Source organism: Heliangelus exortis, chromosome 2, assembly GCF_036169615.1.
Source record: "Heliangelus exortis chromosome 2, bHelExo1.hap1, whole genome shotgun sequence".
NCBI classification, from domain to species: Eukaryota; Metazoa; Chordata; class Aves; order Apodiformes; family Trochilidae; genus Heliangelus; species Heliangelus exortis.
In genome coordinates, this window is record NC_092423.1 from 17,919,150 (window position 1) to 17,938,636 (window position 19,487).

At 37.7% G+C, this 19,487-nt stretch overlaps 1 protein-coding gene across 4 annotated transcripts in view; it reads left to right on the forward strand.

Moving 5' to 3' along the window:
* PRTFDC1 (phosphoribosyl transferase domain containing 1) overlaps positions 1-19,487 on the forward strand; it is a 45,373-nt gene that overhangs the window by 17,405 nt on the left and 8,481 nt on the right. For 2 of the 4 annotated variants that reach the window (XM_071735042.1, XM_071735043.1), the window contains exon 4: positions 7,436-7,501. The exons of the other annotated variants lie outside the window; for them this stretch is intronic. In XM_071735042.1, coding sequence (XP_071591143.1) covers positions 7,436-7,501 — 66 coding nt within the window. The remainder of the gene's footprint in view (positions 1-7,435; positions 7,502-19,487) is intronic. 4 annotated transcript variants of the gene reach the window in all.

A 19,487-nucleotide genomic window follows, 5' to 3' on the forward strand; every position in this document is an offset into this window, starting at 1 on the left:
GAAAGCTTCAATAGCAATTTATGCTTCATTTGATACCAGAGCATCTCTGTTGAAGCAACTCTCACAGGGGATGAGTTTTCTAATATCTGTTTCAAGATACCTTATCTTCTTTGGGTTAAACACAGAGAAGGCAAGCATGATTTCCTGGTACATAAGAAATCACTGTATGTGTGAACAGATGATTGTAAACAATCCTGTTTATTAAGTCTAATAACTGTTACCCTGAGAGTTGTTTAAGCTGAATGATTTGCCTTGCTTTTACAGTAGGAAAGCAACATACACATGTTTACCACAGGCCAGGTGATGAGGAGTACCTTGCTGTCAGGGAGTTCATTGTCTGTGTTTCTCTGTCCAAAGCCAACTTCCTCATTGCGGAACTCTGGCCTTCCCTGGAACTGGATGAACTAGCTTGAATTTGAGGCACTTCCAGACCTGTGTGATGGAATTTTTTTGTTAAAGAATAACAAGGAAGAAAAAGAATCAAAAAGAAGTGAAATCTTCAAACTAGGTATACTGTAGATCTAACCACAGAGATGTAAAACATGCCTTAAGCTGTAGTAACTGGGGGTCAGACAGATATACCAGTTTAAAATTTACTATCTCAGGTTCTGCTGACAGTAGCAATGAGACAAATTTTGGGCTATTATAGTCAGGGGTGTTGTTAGGAAGCAGCTCAGGAAGGCATTGTAGCATCAACTCCAAAGCTAACAGAGGCACATGAAACCATGAGGACTTCAGTGCAAAGGTACCTTTGTTGGTTCTGCAGGATAGGTGCTGTCCTGATAGTGGGTGTATGCCAGTTTACATTTGATTTCCAGTTAGTTCAGCATTGTTGGCTTGTTTGCAAGGTTTTCAAAGTACGTCCTACAAATATATCAGTGACCTGGCACTTGGTTATTTTGAATGTGGGTGTGCCCAGGAGGTTGCAGTCTGCCCTTTGGTGGCTGGTACACATTTGTTTCTGAGGAGGGAGACTGCTTTGCAGTCTTTACAGGAAGTGATCTGCATCATTCCTGCTCATTTGCACAGATTTCCAGTTTAACAGTACTTACTAGTTGTCCTCTGAATGGATAGTCCTTGTTCCCTGCTCTGAAAACCATGACACCTTGACCTACAGTCTTGGGGTCCTTTGTTCTGTTGTTATTCAGAGAGAAAAAAAAAATTGTGTCAGCTCAAGTGTATGTTGCTTGTAAGTATGGCATCTTATCTATCGCCCCTTTATGGATTTTCTTACTGATATAGTGGGGATAATTTCATAGCCTATACTTTATATGTCAATTTGGCTTGACCTAGTAGTCAAAATAGGTTAATAGATGATGTGGATGCCATACTGACACTTCCTCAACCATCATATATATTGAAGTACTTCTCAGGAGGCAGAGCAAAGCAATTAGGTTTCATACCAAGTTGTCAGCATCCAAACTGGAATATAAAGATTTTCATTTTAATTATTATGTTCGTGACTGAGATGGCAAAGCATGGTCATGTAGCAAAAGATATTATAATTATTGAACAGTATATAATTTCAAAGCAGAAGTCTTTGTAATTGCAGATACACATATCTAAGCTCTGTCAATACCTGCAGTTATTTTCTGTAATGCTATTTTTTTTAATGTAGAAAGCTTGGTTACATTATGAATCAGTTTGTCACAGCTAAGTCACAAAGAAGTAATGATTTTCTGTTTAAAAGTGTGTACAAGACGTTGCTTCAGTGGTTTCATTTTTGAAAAGTATTAACTGGAAAGCAATGTTTGTCATATCTGCTCTGCTTTCATCTTCCCATTATATTTTTTCTCAACTGAAAAATGTATCTCTGTTAATTTGTATGCCATAGTGTATAGCTCTGCTTAGGTTTTCTGTGATTTTCAGTTTCTTCTGCAGCAGTGAATTGCAACCATATATCATAAAAACATATATCCATTTCATAAGTCACTTTTGTCTGTGTGATGTCCTGAACTCTCAGCTTTTTACAGTATAAACTACCAAGAATTCTGTTCAAATCCTCATAATTCATTATCTTGGAACTTGTCTGTCATCTCTTTGGCTTTTAATACCATTAACCTTGTCCCTTCAGTGTCATTCAAAATGTATCTGTTCAGATCTCCTTCAAAGTTACTATTAGTATAGCTCACCCACTCACTATCCTTCCTCCAGTATGAAATGCAAGTTCTTATTTTATTTAGGCTCATTAAGACTCCATCCCCCCTGAGATCCAGTTGTTTTCATTATTCAGTAGGTAAACCCTATAGATAAATCTGTATTTCTGCTTCAAGAAGTTGAGAGTGTAGAGGCCCATTAATCCTCCAGTGTAATGTTTTTTGCAAAAACTCTGCACAGGTTGATTGGTAATATGTTTTTCATTACACAAATCAGAAGAAATATTAGATTGGTTGTATCTTTTGAAATCTCTCCTCAAGTAGATTTCACCCAGATTAAAATGAAACTTTTGAGAAAACATGCAAGCAAGTTATCCTGGAGTGGCAGAGAAGGGAATTGTTTTAAATGTTTCTGTAAGATGGAGCCTAACTGGATAGCTCAGGATGTTACTAGTGGAAAGTAGTTAACTCATTGCTTCTTATGTGCCTGTGGTAAATGATATTGAAAATTATTTCTTCCTGCATGCTCAGTGAGGCTTTTTTTAGGAAGAAAATATTGTTCTCATCTCTTAATCTGGGATTCATTTTACCTTACCTCAGATTTCTCATAGTTAGATGCTAGGTGTAAGTAATTTCTGTAGATTTCTCATCCGGTGAAGCAGATGATGGATGTATCTCTCTTGTTTTCCCCACTGATAATGAAGGAAGCTCAGGATGCATAGATTTAGATGTCTTAATGTTCAGATTATTAAATTAGGAACTGAGCTGTTCTGTCTTTATTGAAGACATTTCAAGGTCATGGGTCACCCTCTGAGAACAGAAGCAGCATAAATCACATGCAGTTAATGGAAAATAAAAAGGTGAGGCCAAAGTAAATGTGGAGACTGAACTATACTCTCCTGTAGTGGATACGTTGCACCAAGCCTCCTGCTGAAGTGGTGCTGGACTCTTGCTTTTCAGGTTATGTCAATTGTGGGTATAAATCAGAAACCTCACAAGCAGTAGTTCTATCCTAACCATTTTAGTTGGCTGTGGTAGGGAAGGATAAAGGAAGCCTTACAGATGCTCTGTATTCAACAACTTGATATTCCAAGGGACAACTGAGAGTGATCATCTGTCAGTTGCTTCTTGTTGATCAGAACATTCCTGGAAAACCCAGGATGATGGTGCAAAGTGAGAGAGCTGTATATATGGGAATCCTGAGGATGGCAGATCTGCTGTATCACCTAAGCATCCTCTTTGTTAAGAATTTCCCTGATGAATTTTGGGAGAAAAAGGCAGTTACTTTTTTTCCCCAATAAATTCCATATAAACTAGGAAAACTATAGTAAATAAGTATGTGGTAATGACCTAGTGCTCATAGTTCACAAGTTAGTTATGAATTTAAACTGTTGTGTTAGAGCTACTTTTTTGCCATGGTTGAACAATCTTTGTTTCAGTGAGTACAATATTAATGTGCTCCAGATTCTGTTTCTTTAGAAGAGTAACAGATGTTCACAGTTTGGTGTAATTTACAGATGAGCAATGCTGTTTTTTCTGAGACCACCCAATTCATTTCACTTGTAACTTGAGCTATGTCCAAGTGTTGATCTCAGGAGATGTAAGAGATGTAATAATTCTGTGCCCCACCCAGTTCAAATAACATGACTTAGTATAGATGGAACTTAAATATCTATACTTACAATCAATATAGAAGGTCAAAATTTTATCTTGCATGCCATGAAGAATAGAGGTGGAAATAACAACATTCTTGCTTTCATTCATCAATTATTCATAGGATCTGAAGATGTATCTTGCCAAAGTCTGAATGAAGTAAGATTATAAAATAAAGATGAACAGGTGAAAAAGCACAGCATAGCAAGTAAAAAAAAAGAAACAGATTTATCCTGCAAAATGCAGATTGATTAAACACAGTAAAAAATTCGGAAATGTAGTATTAAATATAGCTTGGGATGCAACAAAACACATCATGTCTTGTTAAAAACAGCTTCAATAAATTTTATGTTGCATTAAAGACATAGTGGGATTTTTATGAGTCTCTATCTGCAATATTACATTTGGTGTCAGTCATTTAACAGCAAAAATAGTGTTTATAGGTTTTAGGGATGTTAGAAAACAAACGTTGAGGAACTGTGGGAGACAGAAAGTGAACCTTTAATTCATGTTTCTGCATTTATAAGAAGTCCTAGGGATTCGATTGTATCAGTTTTGTGAAGGTACTGAACAACTCCTGCAGGGAGAAAAGAAGCTCTGAATGGCTTGATACAATGAAAATTAAACTAAAAGTTCTGAATTGACAGTAACTGGTATTGAATGAAACAGTACTATGGTTTTTTTTCTTTCCTGACATTTATTGTACTTTATACTTAACATTTAGCACAGTGTTATTTTGAGATTATAAATGGAGAACTCAGAAAAAAAGAATTAAGTTCCTATGGCAACCATAACGAACATTATGATTGTGGTAATGTGACATTGTGGTGTTGTGTCTTGCTGTTTGGCAGATACGTATCTTACAATGACTTAATTGATAAATGTAGACACAGTCATACATGGCATTAAAATCAGTGATCTGATTTTTTTTGAGATGGAATTGCACGATACAAGTAAATTTTTTTTTAATTTATTGAAAGCAACTTGGCTGGTGGGTTCTGAGATGCGATTCTCTATATGTTTTTTAGGCATAGTTAATACTCGTCCCTGTCCTCTGATAGTGATTGTTTTCCAGTCAGAACACAAGGATTTTCATAAGTGTGTGCAGTTGTGTCACCACAGCCAGTGTGTGAATGCACAGATTGATGGGATGCTCTGAGCCCCCAGCTCTCAATGGCGTTTGTTTGCTTAACTTTGTGCCAGCAATGAAGATGCTATTTCAGTATCTTCCTTTCAGCTGGAGCCAGAAATACCAAATGCAGATGAAACAGTGCTGCTGTGAAGACTGCTAAAAGAGATTTATTCATTTACTGTTAGCTAAAAATAAAGAAATTCATTAATCATTGCACCTCACTATTATCTTTTATTTTTCTTTTCCCCTTTATTTTTCTTCTAGCAACTAAGTGCAAACTGCCCCTTCAATAATTCATGTATTGTTGCTGAAATTCCAGTCTTTCTCACTTGGAAATTAAAAAATATTTTGTCACTGCCCTGGTTACCCACGCCATGATAGATACTAACAACTATCTGCTTTTTATAGTCACATCGTGAATATTTTCCAGACTTTTAAGAGTGATCTGTCTTGCTTTACAACAAAAGGTTTGTGCTTTTAAGCCTGAACTTAAAATCTTCTCTATCTCTACTGTTTTTTTAAGCTTTAAATTAATCTTCTGAGAAATCAGTCACTTGCTTTGGGTCTGTTTTGTGGTTTGATTTTTTTTGGTGGCAGGTTTTTTTTGTTTTTGTTTGTTTGCTTGTTTCTTTTCTTTTTAGTTGGCTTTTTTTTGTGGTTTTTTGTTTGGTTTTGGTTTTTTGTTTGGTTTTGTGGAATTTTTTTTTTACTTTGTTTTTCTTTAGCAAAATAATAGAATTGTTGAAACTTACATTAGAAAACATACGGGATGTAACCTTCATTCCTGCTCTAATTCTGTTTCCCAGGAAACAAATCAGAGCAGCATGAAAAGGATCTGAAGCTCCTAGATCCAGTGCAGAAAAAGCAGAGGCAGGTCTAAAACCTGTCTTTTAAAACAATATCTGCTGAGGACCTCTGACAAAGTTGTGGAGTGAGAGTTTTTTGGGGAGTCTGAGTAAAAGGGGAGGCTTCTGGTGAGCCTGCAGAAAGCAAACCTGAGAAATTGCCATCTGGGCACCTCTGCAACCTTTACTTACAGTTACCTGGGAAGGCTGTATTAATTTAGACAATCCATTCCCACGGGGGCCACGAATAGTTCCTGAGGTTGTCAGTTTGCTTGTGATGAAGTGGCTGCAAAGGTGCCTTGGAAGTGCCTGGATCTCTGCCACCTGCGTTGTGAGCGTGGGCAGATGTGGTTTCCATCCCTGCAGCCGTGCAGCTGCAGCCGTGCTGCATGGCAGAGTGTGGGTGTGGGTGTGTGTGGGTGTGTGTGTGTGTGTGTGTGGGTGTGTGTGGGGGTGTGTGGGTGTGTGTGTGTGGGGGTGTGTGTGGGGGGGTGTGTGGGTGTGGGTGTGGGTGTGTGGGTGTGCGTGCCTCCTCTGCTGGTGCTGCTCCTTGAGGGGAAGGAGAGGAGCTATGAACCCCTTAGCCCACTAAATCCTCATCTACTGCATAACCCCTGGTGTCCTGTTATTTGTTTATGGCAAAGAAAAATAACTACTTCAGAGTGCTGATTTATCAACTAAAAGCAAAGCATTCAAGTATTGCATTTTTGTTTGTTGGTTGTAATCACAAAGCTTCCTGATGTTCCTAGTAAACTACAGTGTCACGGTGTGGTTCTGAAACTATTACTGAAGTTGGACTAACACTCTCTTCCTGTGGACAGGGAGATTAGATTAGTTCATGCACTAATTTGGCAAAATCCTCATGTTTACTATACATAGTTTTTTTCTCTTACTTTCTTTGGAAAGTTCAGGTAGCCTGGCCATGACTGTATTTTATTTTGCTAACTTCTTTAAGGCCTCTCTTGTCTTCCCTTAGAATTAGGGCTTCTGTATTTCTCCCTTATGTGATCTTAACTTTGTGTGCTGATGATAAATTTGAACTAGAGCTGGTTGAGAATTTTCTATTGAATGAATTTCCACTAGAAATGTCTGTAAAACAAATCTATCAAAAAAGAATTTTTCTAATTCTAAGTTTAAAGCATACTGTGGTGTGGTGTTCAGTTTGACCTGACTGGCAGTATTTTATGTTATGGAATTGACATAAAACAAGGGTTTTGTCTTTGCATTAGTTGAAAAAGCAAAACCAAACTCTTAAAACTTTGTGGCACACTGAAAAGATTCTTGATAACAAGTGATAATTTTTGCAAAAAACTTCTTTCTTCTGAAAAAAATACTTCAAAAATAGCAGAGCTCTCTGTTAGAGTGACAGATGTGAGCGCTTTTTGCTTGTGTTTCTAGTCTGTTCCAGAAAATGAATGTGTTTACAGGTGTTTGGTCAAGTGCAAGCAGGGGAACATTTTTTATTTTAAAAAGAAAGAGGAAACTCTAGTCCAGTAAAGCCTGGAGTTTGACGTTAGCTTAAATACAACCAGGAGAGGATAGAAGCCACAAGAACAAGTGAGAGTGTGGTTTTGTCAAGACACCAGTACTAATGAGCATTAGAAAATGCTGGTAATGAAAACTGTGAAAGATCAAAAAAAATTAGCATGTTTATATTTCTATTTTATACAGTTATATCAAAATTTAAAGTTTTGTCTTTCTTCTTTCAGAATGATCAGTCTATGCAAGACATGCAGATAATGGGAGGAGATGATCTTTCAAAGCTGACTGGGAAGGTTTGTTAATTTTAAATTTAAGAAAGAAAATACATCCACTGAAGACACTTAATAAAAGCTGTATAATTTTGCACTTGGGCTGTCAGATACTGGAATATTGCCAGATATTGGAATCAAATAAATTTATTAAATTGCTATAATGCTATTGCTTTCAGGTTTCCAAAAAGGTCAAAATGTATCTCCTTTGCCATAGTGTAAGGATTTTCCAGTAGTTATGCTATCAGTGAGACTGTGGGCAACATCTCTGCTGGAATGCTTTCCCTGAGGTTGTTTAAGTCTTAAAGCCTTACTTTTTCTGCCCTCACTGGGTGTGTGCAAATAAACTGCACATTGAGTATGCCTGCTGAATTCAGCATGTGAAGACATTAATACAATTTTCCTTACTGTTCAAAATTCAGTTTAGGAACCTTTCAGTCAGATAATCAAATAGGATTTTTTTTTTTTTAAATTTCAACATCAGGCTGGCTGTGTGACCGAATTTGCTTTGCACCATGCTTGAACATTGTGGTAATGAAAGAGAGTGGTTTGAGTCAGTGAAAAGGTGATTTTCATCCAACCATGGTAATGAAAAGCAATGCTTTGAAGAGGAAGGAAGGCTGATTTCATTAGGCAAATGGCCTATGTGGAAAATAGTCAGAAATTTATTCTTTACTTATGCATTAAGGCAACAGAATTCTTATTTTGTTATTTGTACTGTATGTGCAGTTACTTTCTATTATCTGGCACTTAATAATTCCAATTTCTTCAAAGAACTCAAATGTAGCACTAGCAAACCAATCTGGTTTGTTTTACTGTAGCATGCAAGAAAAATAAGAGAAACACTTAAAATATTTCATAAATATTAATCAGGGTTCTGAGGGAACTAAAACTTAAATGAAAAATTGCTTTTCTACTCAGAATATTTTAGTGATACATTTGTCCTCAATTTGCACTCCTAAATATTCCTGCTGGGTGTTTGTTGCCAAGTTATCACTAGAGCATTAATCATGTTCTTGGAAAATATTAATTCAGTTGCTCTCCTTTCTTATATTCCAACACTGGCGCTACCTGTTCTTCTCTGATGATTTTGCATGTTTCTTTACCTCACAGGCAGGACTGGCATTGCACCCATTCATCTTACCTAATGTGCCTCCTTCCCAGATAATCCAAGTGCTTCCTAAGCTTCCAAACCCAGCTCCATTTCCCCAACTTTCAATCCCAGATTTTCTCCAGGAATGGTTTTAGTTATTAATATATTTTCCAGATATGATCTTTCTAATATCACTTGAATCCACTGGGGCAAAACTTGATTTTCTTTTGCAGGACTTTTGTGTATTTGTGTGCATCCACAGGTGTATGGGAGGGAAAGAAAATTTCACCTCAAGTAGTTTCTGCTTCATTCCAAAAATGAAGTAAATTGTTTTCTTATACTGAAGAACCTGGTGAGCTTTTCTCACTGGCACAGGCCTCCTGTTTCCAGGTATGGAACAGGACATAAAGTTGGGAGATAAAGTTGGCTGTTGGGAGATTAGGAGATATTTGGGGAGAAGACTGGACAGCACTGGAGTTAAGGATTACTGGGTAAGGAGGTTGGGATCATGGTTAGGCTTGAAGGGGCTGGTTTTGGGCACAAAGGCAGCTGCTGGTCAGGAAGGGAGCCAGTGCTGGAAGCTGGATATGGAGAGGCTGCAGGAGATCAGGACGGGAGGGCTGGGACTGCCAGGGGAGCAGACATGCTGAAAGGGCATATTGGGTGGATATATGTGTGGTTCTCTGTGACACAGCTGATATATGAATAAGTAAATAGCATTTTCACTACAACGTGTGAACTGGGGTTTCCTTAAGACTTATTTTACTGATTGAAAAACTGGGACACAAATTCATACTTACACACCTCAAGCTGGATATACGAAGGGGTGGCCTTATGTCCACAGATGCCGTCTCCTTCATCTGTTGTTGACTTAAGCAATTAGTGTCAATATTCGGCACATTTTGCTAATCAGCCTTTGCAGACTGATTCAGAGCCTCCTACAGTCAATGTAAATCTTTCCTTGAAGTGTTTTTTAGCACCTTAGTTTGGCTGCTGGCTTTTAGAGCTGCTGCCTTTAGTAACCATTCTAAGTCACTCAGTGGATTAGTGGAAGACTTCCTGACAGAATTCAACTTCCCTGATTTTGAGTGAGTGGGATGCTTCAGACTGCTTGGAGCACATATGAAGAAAAATTGTAATTTTATTGAAAAATTAGTATGCCATGTTAAGTCCCATTAACTTAGTGATCATGGAAGTTGTTCTCAATGGAAAACGCTAGCATGGGTTCAGAATCTAAGTTCAAGAAAGTTTCTGTTAAGTTCAAAATCATCAATAACATAAACGGTTTTGAAACCTGCAGACAAAAGATTCTGAATTGTTGCTCCTAAAGTTCTCTAAGTAATAATACCTGGAACCTTGATAAGGCTAGAATCTGAATGAATAGCTAAATAATTTCCATGTAATTCTTATCACTGGAAAAAAAAAGATTACTGAGTATACTCATGAACATGGTCCTCTATAACATTTTTTTGTGTGTGAGAAAGCTTAAAGAAAGAAAAAAAATTAAAAGCTAATTAAAAAGAGGCTGTTAAGGATAATATGTATTGAGAAGCAGTAAAAATATTATAGGCCAGGGAAAAGTGCAAAATTAAAGGATGCAAACTATTAAGAAGATAAAATTCTGAAAGATGACAGTTAGCTTATAGACCCAAGCTGCTAACATAAGAAAATAATCTATAATTTGAAATTATTCATCTGTGAAGAAGGTCACAGAGGCAAGAATCAAGATTTCAATTGCATGAATCATTAATAAATGTACTTGAAGAATGAGTCCTGGTATAGCTTAAGACTAATGCTTTGTAACCGTTCATTTCTATGCAGAAAAAATATGATTTCAAAAATCTCTCCTTTAGTAATGCAAGTGGTGAATACAAAATTGCTCATTCCATAGTTAAGCAGCTACTTAATTTTCAATTACTTCAAATCTGAAATGCTCATTCATTTAAAAATGACTGTAGAAGTTATAATTAATATTTGTAAAGAGGAATTGATTTTGAAAATGGAGATGTTATTAATAACTGTCCAGAAAATGAGAGGTAGTGTTTCAAAGCAACATAACTGAGAATTTATGTAGATGAGGTGAAAGAACAAATAATATAACCCTGTTTAGTTAATGTTACTGTAATCATACTGTATAACACTACAAATTCATAACATGTTGAAGTATTCTTTGGCACTTAAACAAAGTAAATTTTAAAACATCTGGAAACTTCAGTAGATTCATCTGTACCACAGTTGTGAGTTATCACTGCCATTTACCTATTATACTTTTATGTTGAATATTTTATCCAGGAGCTTTGGAGCTTATTACATAGTCCAATGTGTTGGACTATGTAAGGAATCATTCTTTATATCAGCCCATATGCAGTATGTCCTGCTCTTATACCACATTGACTTGCCTCCTGGCAAATGAGCCAAATTACAAATGCTTTGGCATTTCTGGAGAAGCATGGAAAGTAATGAATAGTGATAAAGGAAAAAAAAAGTTAATGTCTTGTGTTCTCTCTGCACTTCCTTGCAGTTTGAGCACTCTGGCACTACTCTGATGCTCTCCTGAAAAAGTGATCTGTTCATAACAAAAAAAGGTCCTGCTCAGAGGAAGATGTCCATCATGCAGCACTCCTCACTTCTGTCTGGCAGGATTTGTGCAGTAACATCTCCAAACTTCCCTTCTATGTCTCACCTAAATCAATTTATTCAGTATCTATCATTTTCTTGTCCCACTTGAAATAAGGGAGAATGTTGCAGGAGCAAAATGCAATCTCATTTTCCTCATGCCTTTTATTTCTTCTCTTAATTTACTGAACCATTTTTTATGCATGTCATTGGTTCTAACAACAGTTCCAAGAGCTGTTTCTCTAGCATTCTCCTAAATCTAATGTTTCAGTATTTAATAAATGATACAGGAGGCAGCTGTGTAACATAAAGGTTTATTCTCTAGATTTAAGATATGTTAACCTCTGCTTCACAGTTCCGAGTTTTTTTCCCAGAATTCTGTTTGTTCTGTATTTATTATGTTTTCTCCCTCAGTATTTACTGCCTTTACGGATGTTGTGTTTTATCTCCCTGTGTGCATTCCTTTCTGGAATAATGCTCATAAATTGGCAGAAAAAAATAATAGCATTTCCCTCAGAACATTATGTACACGTGAGGCTGTTCCTATGATGGTAAAGGTATTCAAAATCCACGATACAGTTCTGCAACAGTCATGCTACCCACTCATCTCTACATCTTACTGTATTCTTATCAGACAGGGAACTTAGCCTTTTTCATCTTTTCAAAGGTTGACTTTATCTGTCTTGAAGCATTCCATATCTTCATTACCTCTACTTAACTGCTATCTTTAGTCACTTCTATTGTTCTGCATTTTTTTTTTCGTATTTAGAATATATTCTCTACTCTTCTGACAGTGGCTATCCTTAATTGCATTTTCCACAGCCCCCAAAGTCAATCACCTTTCTTTGCACTTCCTGATTAGGTAATCTTTTCTACTCTTAATCATTAATTTCTTTTAAAATTGTTGTTCTGGAGGAAGGGAAATACAAAGAAAACTTCGCAGCCTTCCTATCCTGTTGTTCACATGGGCTCTTCTCACCCACTGTCTACCTGCTCCTCCATCATGCGTGTTTGCCTTTGTCCTGAAAATCCTCTCCCAATTCCAGATCATCAGAGGATTATACTTTTTCCTTCAAGTAGGAGAAGAGAGAAAGTGCATTCATAGAATGAATCATAGAATCATGAAATGTCAGGTTGGAAGGGACCTCAAGGATCATCTGGTCCAGCCCTTCTAAAGTTACTGTTTATATGATATGTCTCAGCACACCATTGATCTGAAACTGAAAAATTTCCTAAGTTTGGGAATCCACCACTTAATGCATTCCTGCATTACCATTAGATCAATTATAGTAATTAACTTTGTATGCACAACAGAAGAATGCTGTAAGGATGGCTGCAAGCTGAACATGTACATACAGCATTCAACACAATGCTTCCTAAGAATAAAACATCAGTAAGAGCATATCAACATGCCCTCCATTTTGTCCCCACTCTATTAACTCTTGGAGATACTGAACTAATTCTACAGGCTTTAATTAGCTGATGTTTGTAATTTTTAATACACGCAGTGGTAGAACTGTTTTCCACATCTGTGTCATCTCTTTGTAACACCTCTTTGTAGTGCCAGTTATGCCTCTAGTCCCACAAGATCCTATAGTAAGGAAAGTCATCTTTAAGTTTCCTGTGAAAAAGTTGTTTCTTCTAAGCTTGCTACCTGGTTCCCTTCAATGAGCTTTACAAGCTTTATAAAGGTAAATCTGCCTTTTTTAATTGCTTCCTTAAAATTTTCTGCAAATCTGGCCACATTGTTTCATTTTCTTGGAAATTTTTTGGGTTTTTTGGGGGGTTTTGGGTTTGTTTTTTGTTTGTTGTTTTTTGTGGTTTTTTTGGTTTGTTGGTTGGTTTTGGGTTTTTTGTGGCTTTTTCATTTGTTGGTTTGGTTGGTTTTTGTAGTACAGTTATTTGACCTGATCAGAAATAGAGCTTTGCTTAGAGATTCCTATATTTGAAGGTCCAAAAGCACTATTATATTCTTGTCTGAACTTCTGAGTAATTAAATTGAAGTGTTCCAAATGATAATTTCTTCACTGTTCCTACAGTTTCTCTCTTGTGCTATCAACTATTTTGACTTAAAGACTTGATGGAGAAGCCTTTATACTTTAAGCATATTTCATCAACAGGCAACTGCCAAAATGGTGAACCTAGTGCTCTCTTCTGAATTTGGATAGCTTTTTGCCTTTTGCTGTTACCTTTTCTAATACTTTTGCCTACTAAAGAGCAGCTTGCCATTATCAAATTTATCTTGCCATATGGTCGCATATTTGCCAATCATCCAGTCATTACTTAAGCTTATTTTAGATAAACTGATACATTGGGAGCCAGCTGTAAAGTACTTGCATACTATAGGCTGTAAATCAGACAAGGTTTGAAAGTAGAATTAGTAACAGCAAATTAATACAAGGCAATTGATTTAGTTGAGAGAAACAGAGTTTCAAGCATGCAGATCCTTCTGTTGGTCTGAACAGAATCAGCAAAGTTCAAGCTAAGTACAGACTAGGAGAAACTTTTATTTTTAACCTAATGTGGCAATCAGAGAATTTTGGAGGAAAAAGTGATTGCCTTACATGATCACCTGCCCTGTGACCAAAAAGGCAGATAAAAATGTTAAGAATTCCTCTGAGCTAAAATAAGAAAGCAAATTATCAGCTGTGGAACACTGATAAATGAGTTGAAGGTCAGCTGCAGTGGAAGATTATAAGGTGCCATAAAGCCAGTATTTTATTGAGTCCATGATTTCTGGTGCACACAGCAGTTCTGAATTTTTGTTCCCAGGCTCAGCTGTTTAAGGTACTTGGTGGTCTCTTTGAGGCTGTGGCCTGAAAGGTCAAAGTTCTTTTGTGAAAAATGTTCTCCCACTGGGAACTGGGCTGTTAATTAAATAAAAACTATTACCTCCTGCTACAGACTTTACTACTCTGTAAGGCATTTTTTCCAGGTCTCAAATCGTTCTTAATTTCTCAGTCTTAAGTTCTTCCTGTTTATTTTTTTAACAGCTTGATTTTTTTTAATTTTATTTTTTAATGCATGCTTGTTATTCTACTGATTCTGTGCTGAAATCTTTAAGAAGGTATCCTCTTTGTGTACCTACCTGATTTTCTTGCTATACATGCAAGGGCTGTGTTTATCCTTTTAGCTGTAGTATTGTATTAAATAGGTTTTTTTAATTGATTACCTAAGTAAATTCTAAGTAGAATTTCTGCTTTCCAGGAAATACTTTCCCTCCATAAATTTGCACTATAGCGTTTTACCTTGTTATAATTCTACATTTTATGTGAATTCAAAGACAGCCTTTCCTTCAAACTCTTATTCAGTTCTAATTTCAAAGCACTGCTGTTTCATAGGAGCTCTTCCTTTGAAACCAAGCTTCTAAGTGAAACATAACATCAAAATCTAGAAAAAAATGTTATTCTTTTCCAGGAAGGTGAAAAATTGTTTCCATAGCACTTAGTACTGTCAGGCAGGAGGCATACATGATCTCAATACTTTGCTTGGTCTTGTTAGCTGACATTGTTCTGTTTATTACTGACCTGTGGGAAGGTAAACAATAGAAATATATTGACACAATGCCAGAGTATTTTTCAGCTTATTACAAGTCAGGATTTTTCTTACATGTATTATTATAACAACCTACTTTCTTGCTGTGCATAAGCTCATGTGGCTTTGAAAAGCAGCAGAGTACAGATTTTGAACTTTCATGTGTTTCCAGTCCATTATTAAAATTTTTGAAATTTGCAGATTCACTGAAGTTTCTTATCAAAGTGAAAATGTGTCTCTGTAACATGACAGACAAATAGAATGCAGGGATTAGAAATTATTTCTTCTTGGTTTTACATAGTACTAATGTCAAAAATCCCCAGCTTTTTTCCTAGTATCCCAAGATGTGCTGCTGTGAACCATTTCTACTACTGTTTAAAAAAGGATATGAGAGCATGTTTTATTTTTGTGCAGATGCAGTTTCATACTGCAGGTATTATTTCTGCTCAGTGTCAATATCCATGTGCAGAGTCACAAGCTGTATGCACCCTGATCACTTAAACCTGGAGAGTTTTAAACTTCACAGAACCCCTTTGCATTGAAAAACACAGAGTACGGTTTAGGGGGCACCACTCTTTAGTATTTTTATAGATTATCTGGTTGAAGAAATCAAATGTGCATTATTAAGTTTGCCAGAGACATTAAGCCAGGAGGAGCTGTGTACTCCCTGGAGGGTAGAGAGGCCTTACAGAGAGATCTGGATAGGCTTGAGAGCTGGGCAGTCACACACTGTATGAAATTTAACAAGAGCCAGTGCCAAGTTCTCCTCCTGGGACAGGGTAATTCCAGTAAAACTGGGGGATAAGAGACTGGAGAGCATCCCTGCAGAGAGAGATCTAGGGGGTTTGGTTGATGGTAAACTGAATATGAAGAAACAGTGTGCCCTGGCAGCCAAAAAGGCCAAGGGTGTCCTGGGGTGCATCAAGCACAGCATAGCTGGTCAAGGCAGGTGACTGTCCCGCTCTGCACTGAACTGGTACAGCCCCACCTTGAGTGCTTTGTGCAGTTTTGGGTGCCTCAGTGCAAGAATGACATCAAACTATTTCTGTGTCCAGAGGAGGGTGGCCAAGATGGTGAAAGGTCTCAAGGGCAAGACTTATGACGAGCAGCTGATGTCATTTGTTTTGTTAATCTTGGAGGACAGAAGGCTGAGGGGTGCCCTCATCACTGTCTACAGCTTCCTCAGGGATGGCAGCAGAAGGGGAGGTGCTGATCTCTCTCTGGTGACCAGCAATAGGACACAAGGGAATGGAGTAAAGCTGCATTAGGGGAAACTCAGATTTAACGTTAGGAAAAGGTTCTTCACTGAGAAGGGGGCTGGTCACTGGAACAGGCTCCCCATTAAAGTGGTCAGGGCACCAGAGTTCAAGGAGTGTCTGGATGATGCTCTTAGTCATATGTTTTAGTTTTAGGTAATGCTGTGAGGTGCAGGGAGTTGGACTTGATGATCTTTATGGGTGTCTTCCAACTTCAGATATTCTGTGGTTCTATATTGCACCAGCCTGCTTCCTGCCAGCTACCTGGTAGAAACAGCTGTAAACAGGATGAATCACAGTCATAGCATCTATTACCTCTCAACCATCCCTCTAATCCATCAGCAATGAAAGCAGATGATTCTCTTGCAACAACTCTATAAAAAGGTGTTTCAATCTCTTGACAGCTAAGCCACTGTCTCTTCTGTATTTTGACTGTATAAGAAATCTTTTCAGGACATATATTAAAACGGTAACTGTTCTCTGTGTCTCCCTGTAAGATATATTAGTACCATTATTAGATTTCTGAATGTACTTCATGGATTGTATTCATGATTGCTCTACTCAGAAATTAAGGCATCTTCAATCTAGCAATATGTCAGTAAATATTCCTATTTCCTGTTCCCCAGGCTCCAAAAATAAACAGAAAATACCAAACACATGCCAGAAGGCTGTATTACTTTTCCTCCTCTTCAGTTGCCTCAGATATATCTGAATGGACAAAACAGTCTTGATCTATGCTATACAGGAGCTTCAAACACTTATACTTGAAAAAAGATCTTTTCTTCAGTGTCCTTTATCTTCCTACCATTTGTCCAGCTATCAGTCACTGCTGTATGACCACAAATGGATGAGTTTCACCAGTCTGCTGACCACCAGATCACAGGTGGGCTTCCTGGTGAAGCTGAATAAGGTCTTAGAGGTAACTGTGATCTTTCCCAAGACATGGTGGATGCAGCAAGCTGTGCATTTAGGATAATGGTAACTTTACTGATGATGTACCAATCTGCTGTATCCATTGCATTCTTCTTCTCATTTGCTCAAGGATAAGCTAATTTATTTCAAACAGTTTTAGTTACACATCTCCATTACCTAGCTTGGGTACTGTGTATTAATACATTACTTGGCAGTTTTTTTCCCTGGTACCCTGCAATGCCATCCCTTTTCCAGACTCTTCTATCAGTAGCCTGCTTCAACAGGAGAAAAGTAGAGGACAGGCAGCATTAAAATCAGTTTCCCAACACATCATGCAGTTATTTGGTAGGTGGTTTCTGCTACCAGAGGATGGCAAATCATTTTGAATGCCTTATCATAAGCAAAAGTTAATTATGATGAGTCACAGTAACCCCACCTAATCAAACCAGGGATTAATGTATCACTCTAAATGATCAGGATGCCTGCCTCCTGATTTGTACAATGTGTTCTCATAGCTAAGTATTTTATAGTGGCTTTTCCACTACAAAGTCCATACATACAGGATTTCTCCACAACACAGAAAATCCTGTTCAATGTTTTGGAAATACTAAGAATGTACATAATTCAAAACAGAGGTTTCCTGACTTAGACAACTGCCTCATTTCAAAGAACCAAATGTCCCAATGCATATAATTTGCAGCTATTGGACTCTGAGGAGAAGAGACAAGAATGGCAGAATGGTGGTCAGATTATTTCAGGGCCCACCAGTATCCTTCCTTCTCAAATTAGTCAATAGATATGAAATCTTAGACTTCATCTGAAGTCATGCACAGGTGACTATCACTCTTGTGGCCAGACAAACCCTTCAGGCATGTCTGGATCCACGTTAATCTTTCCTTCATATGAGTCATCTGAGATAAGGAAATGTAGACAAGATTAAATTTCTCTTCGATGGATGTGTAACTGGTTGGAAAGCTGTTCTCAAGAAACAGTTAATTATGCTTCACTGTCAGACTGGCTGCATTAAAGCATGTTCTCCAGGGACTGCACAATATTTAATTCATGATTCAAAAGATGGAATTAGCATTTAATGGTAGTGATACTACCCAGAAAAATACTATAAGATAGTATTAAAATCTTATGAAATTATTTTAATAATTTGGTTCAAAGGAGGAGAAGTCACAGCAATAAAGAAGAATACTAACTTCTGTGTTTATAGAGAAACACTCTTTTGCATAAATTCAAGTGTGGAAGAACTGACTAAGCAACAGATCTGGAGATAGGTGGCTTACAGCTGCACATGAGACAACTGTACCTTTATGAAAGATGTGATGTACAGGAACACATAGAATGGAGGATTACTTTTAAAGTATACAAAGTGTTTCTTTTATTCTTCTCAGCACTGGAAAAGGCATCTCTCTGGTTTGGGGCACAACATATGTAGAAGGATTCTGACCAACCAGACAGGTTCCAGAGGAGAACAAAAGATCAGAAAGCTAGAAAATACAGCATGTGAGTAAACAGGGGTTGTTTAATCTGATGAAGAGGAAACTGAGGAAATATATCTCTCTTCAAATACAGAAGAAATATAAAAGATAAGAAAGTAAAGCTTTTTTCCTATATCTATTGCAAAACAGGCTTAGGTCAAATAGCAACAGAAGTTTTTTAACTGTATTATTGCTCTTAGATAGTGAGGCACTGAGATACATTGCCCAGGGAAACTCTGAAGTCCTCATCATGTTCAAGAACAGGTAAATCAGGTATTTGTGAGGGATAGTTTTAAGTTCATTCTTTGGGTGAACAGTTTAGTTTTGATGACCTTTCACGGTCTCCTCAGCCCAATTTTCTATTAATGTCCATGATTTTTTTCTCACAAGTTAATTAGTAATGTCTGCTTCTCTCTATTAGTTTAATCCCAATTCCATGGCCAGGGAGTCTGCGGTCCCTTGATTCTGTCTAATTTTATGATTTTCACTTATGAGTAAGCAAGACAGTCCCTATTGTTGCTCATGATTGGATAGAAGAAGCAGCTCTGCTAGCAAAGACCCATCCTTGTCTGTCAAGGAAATGTCCCAGGACTATGAATTTCTCTCAATCTGTCACAGCCCTGTCTGCACTAATAGGCTTTAATGGCCATGACCTGTGTCACCTGGGGCCCTACCCAGCTTGTGGGCACAGGAGCCTCACTCAGCTCAACCCTGTCCATGCCTGAGCTATGCTGTATGGGTGTTGATCTTCAGCTCAGCTACAGCCATGCCTGCACATTACTACAGATGCTGATCCAGACCCTGACTGACAGACTGATTTCCCAGGGCTGGGAGTTTTAATCTCAGACCTGTCTCATCACTGTGGACCTCCCTGGAGATCAGTGGGCTGTGTTTGGTCATGTTTATTCTCACTGGACCCAATCCCAACATGTGGATTGACATCCCAGCTTGACCTCAGATATGCCACATCACCGTGAACTCACCTGATAATGTGCACTCTTGGTTGAACAAGTCTCGGGTCTTTCTCTTTCTACTGTGGGGCTGAGTTCTGGCTGGTGAGGCCTCTGCACTGCTGGCCATGTTGCTGCACTCACCTCATGGCTTCCCTTTGC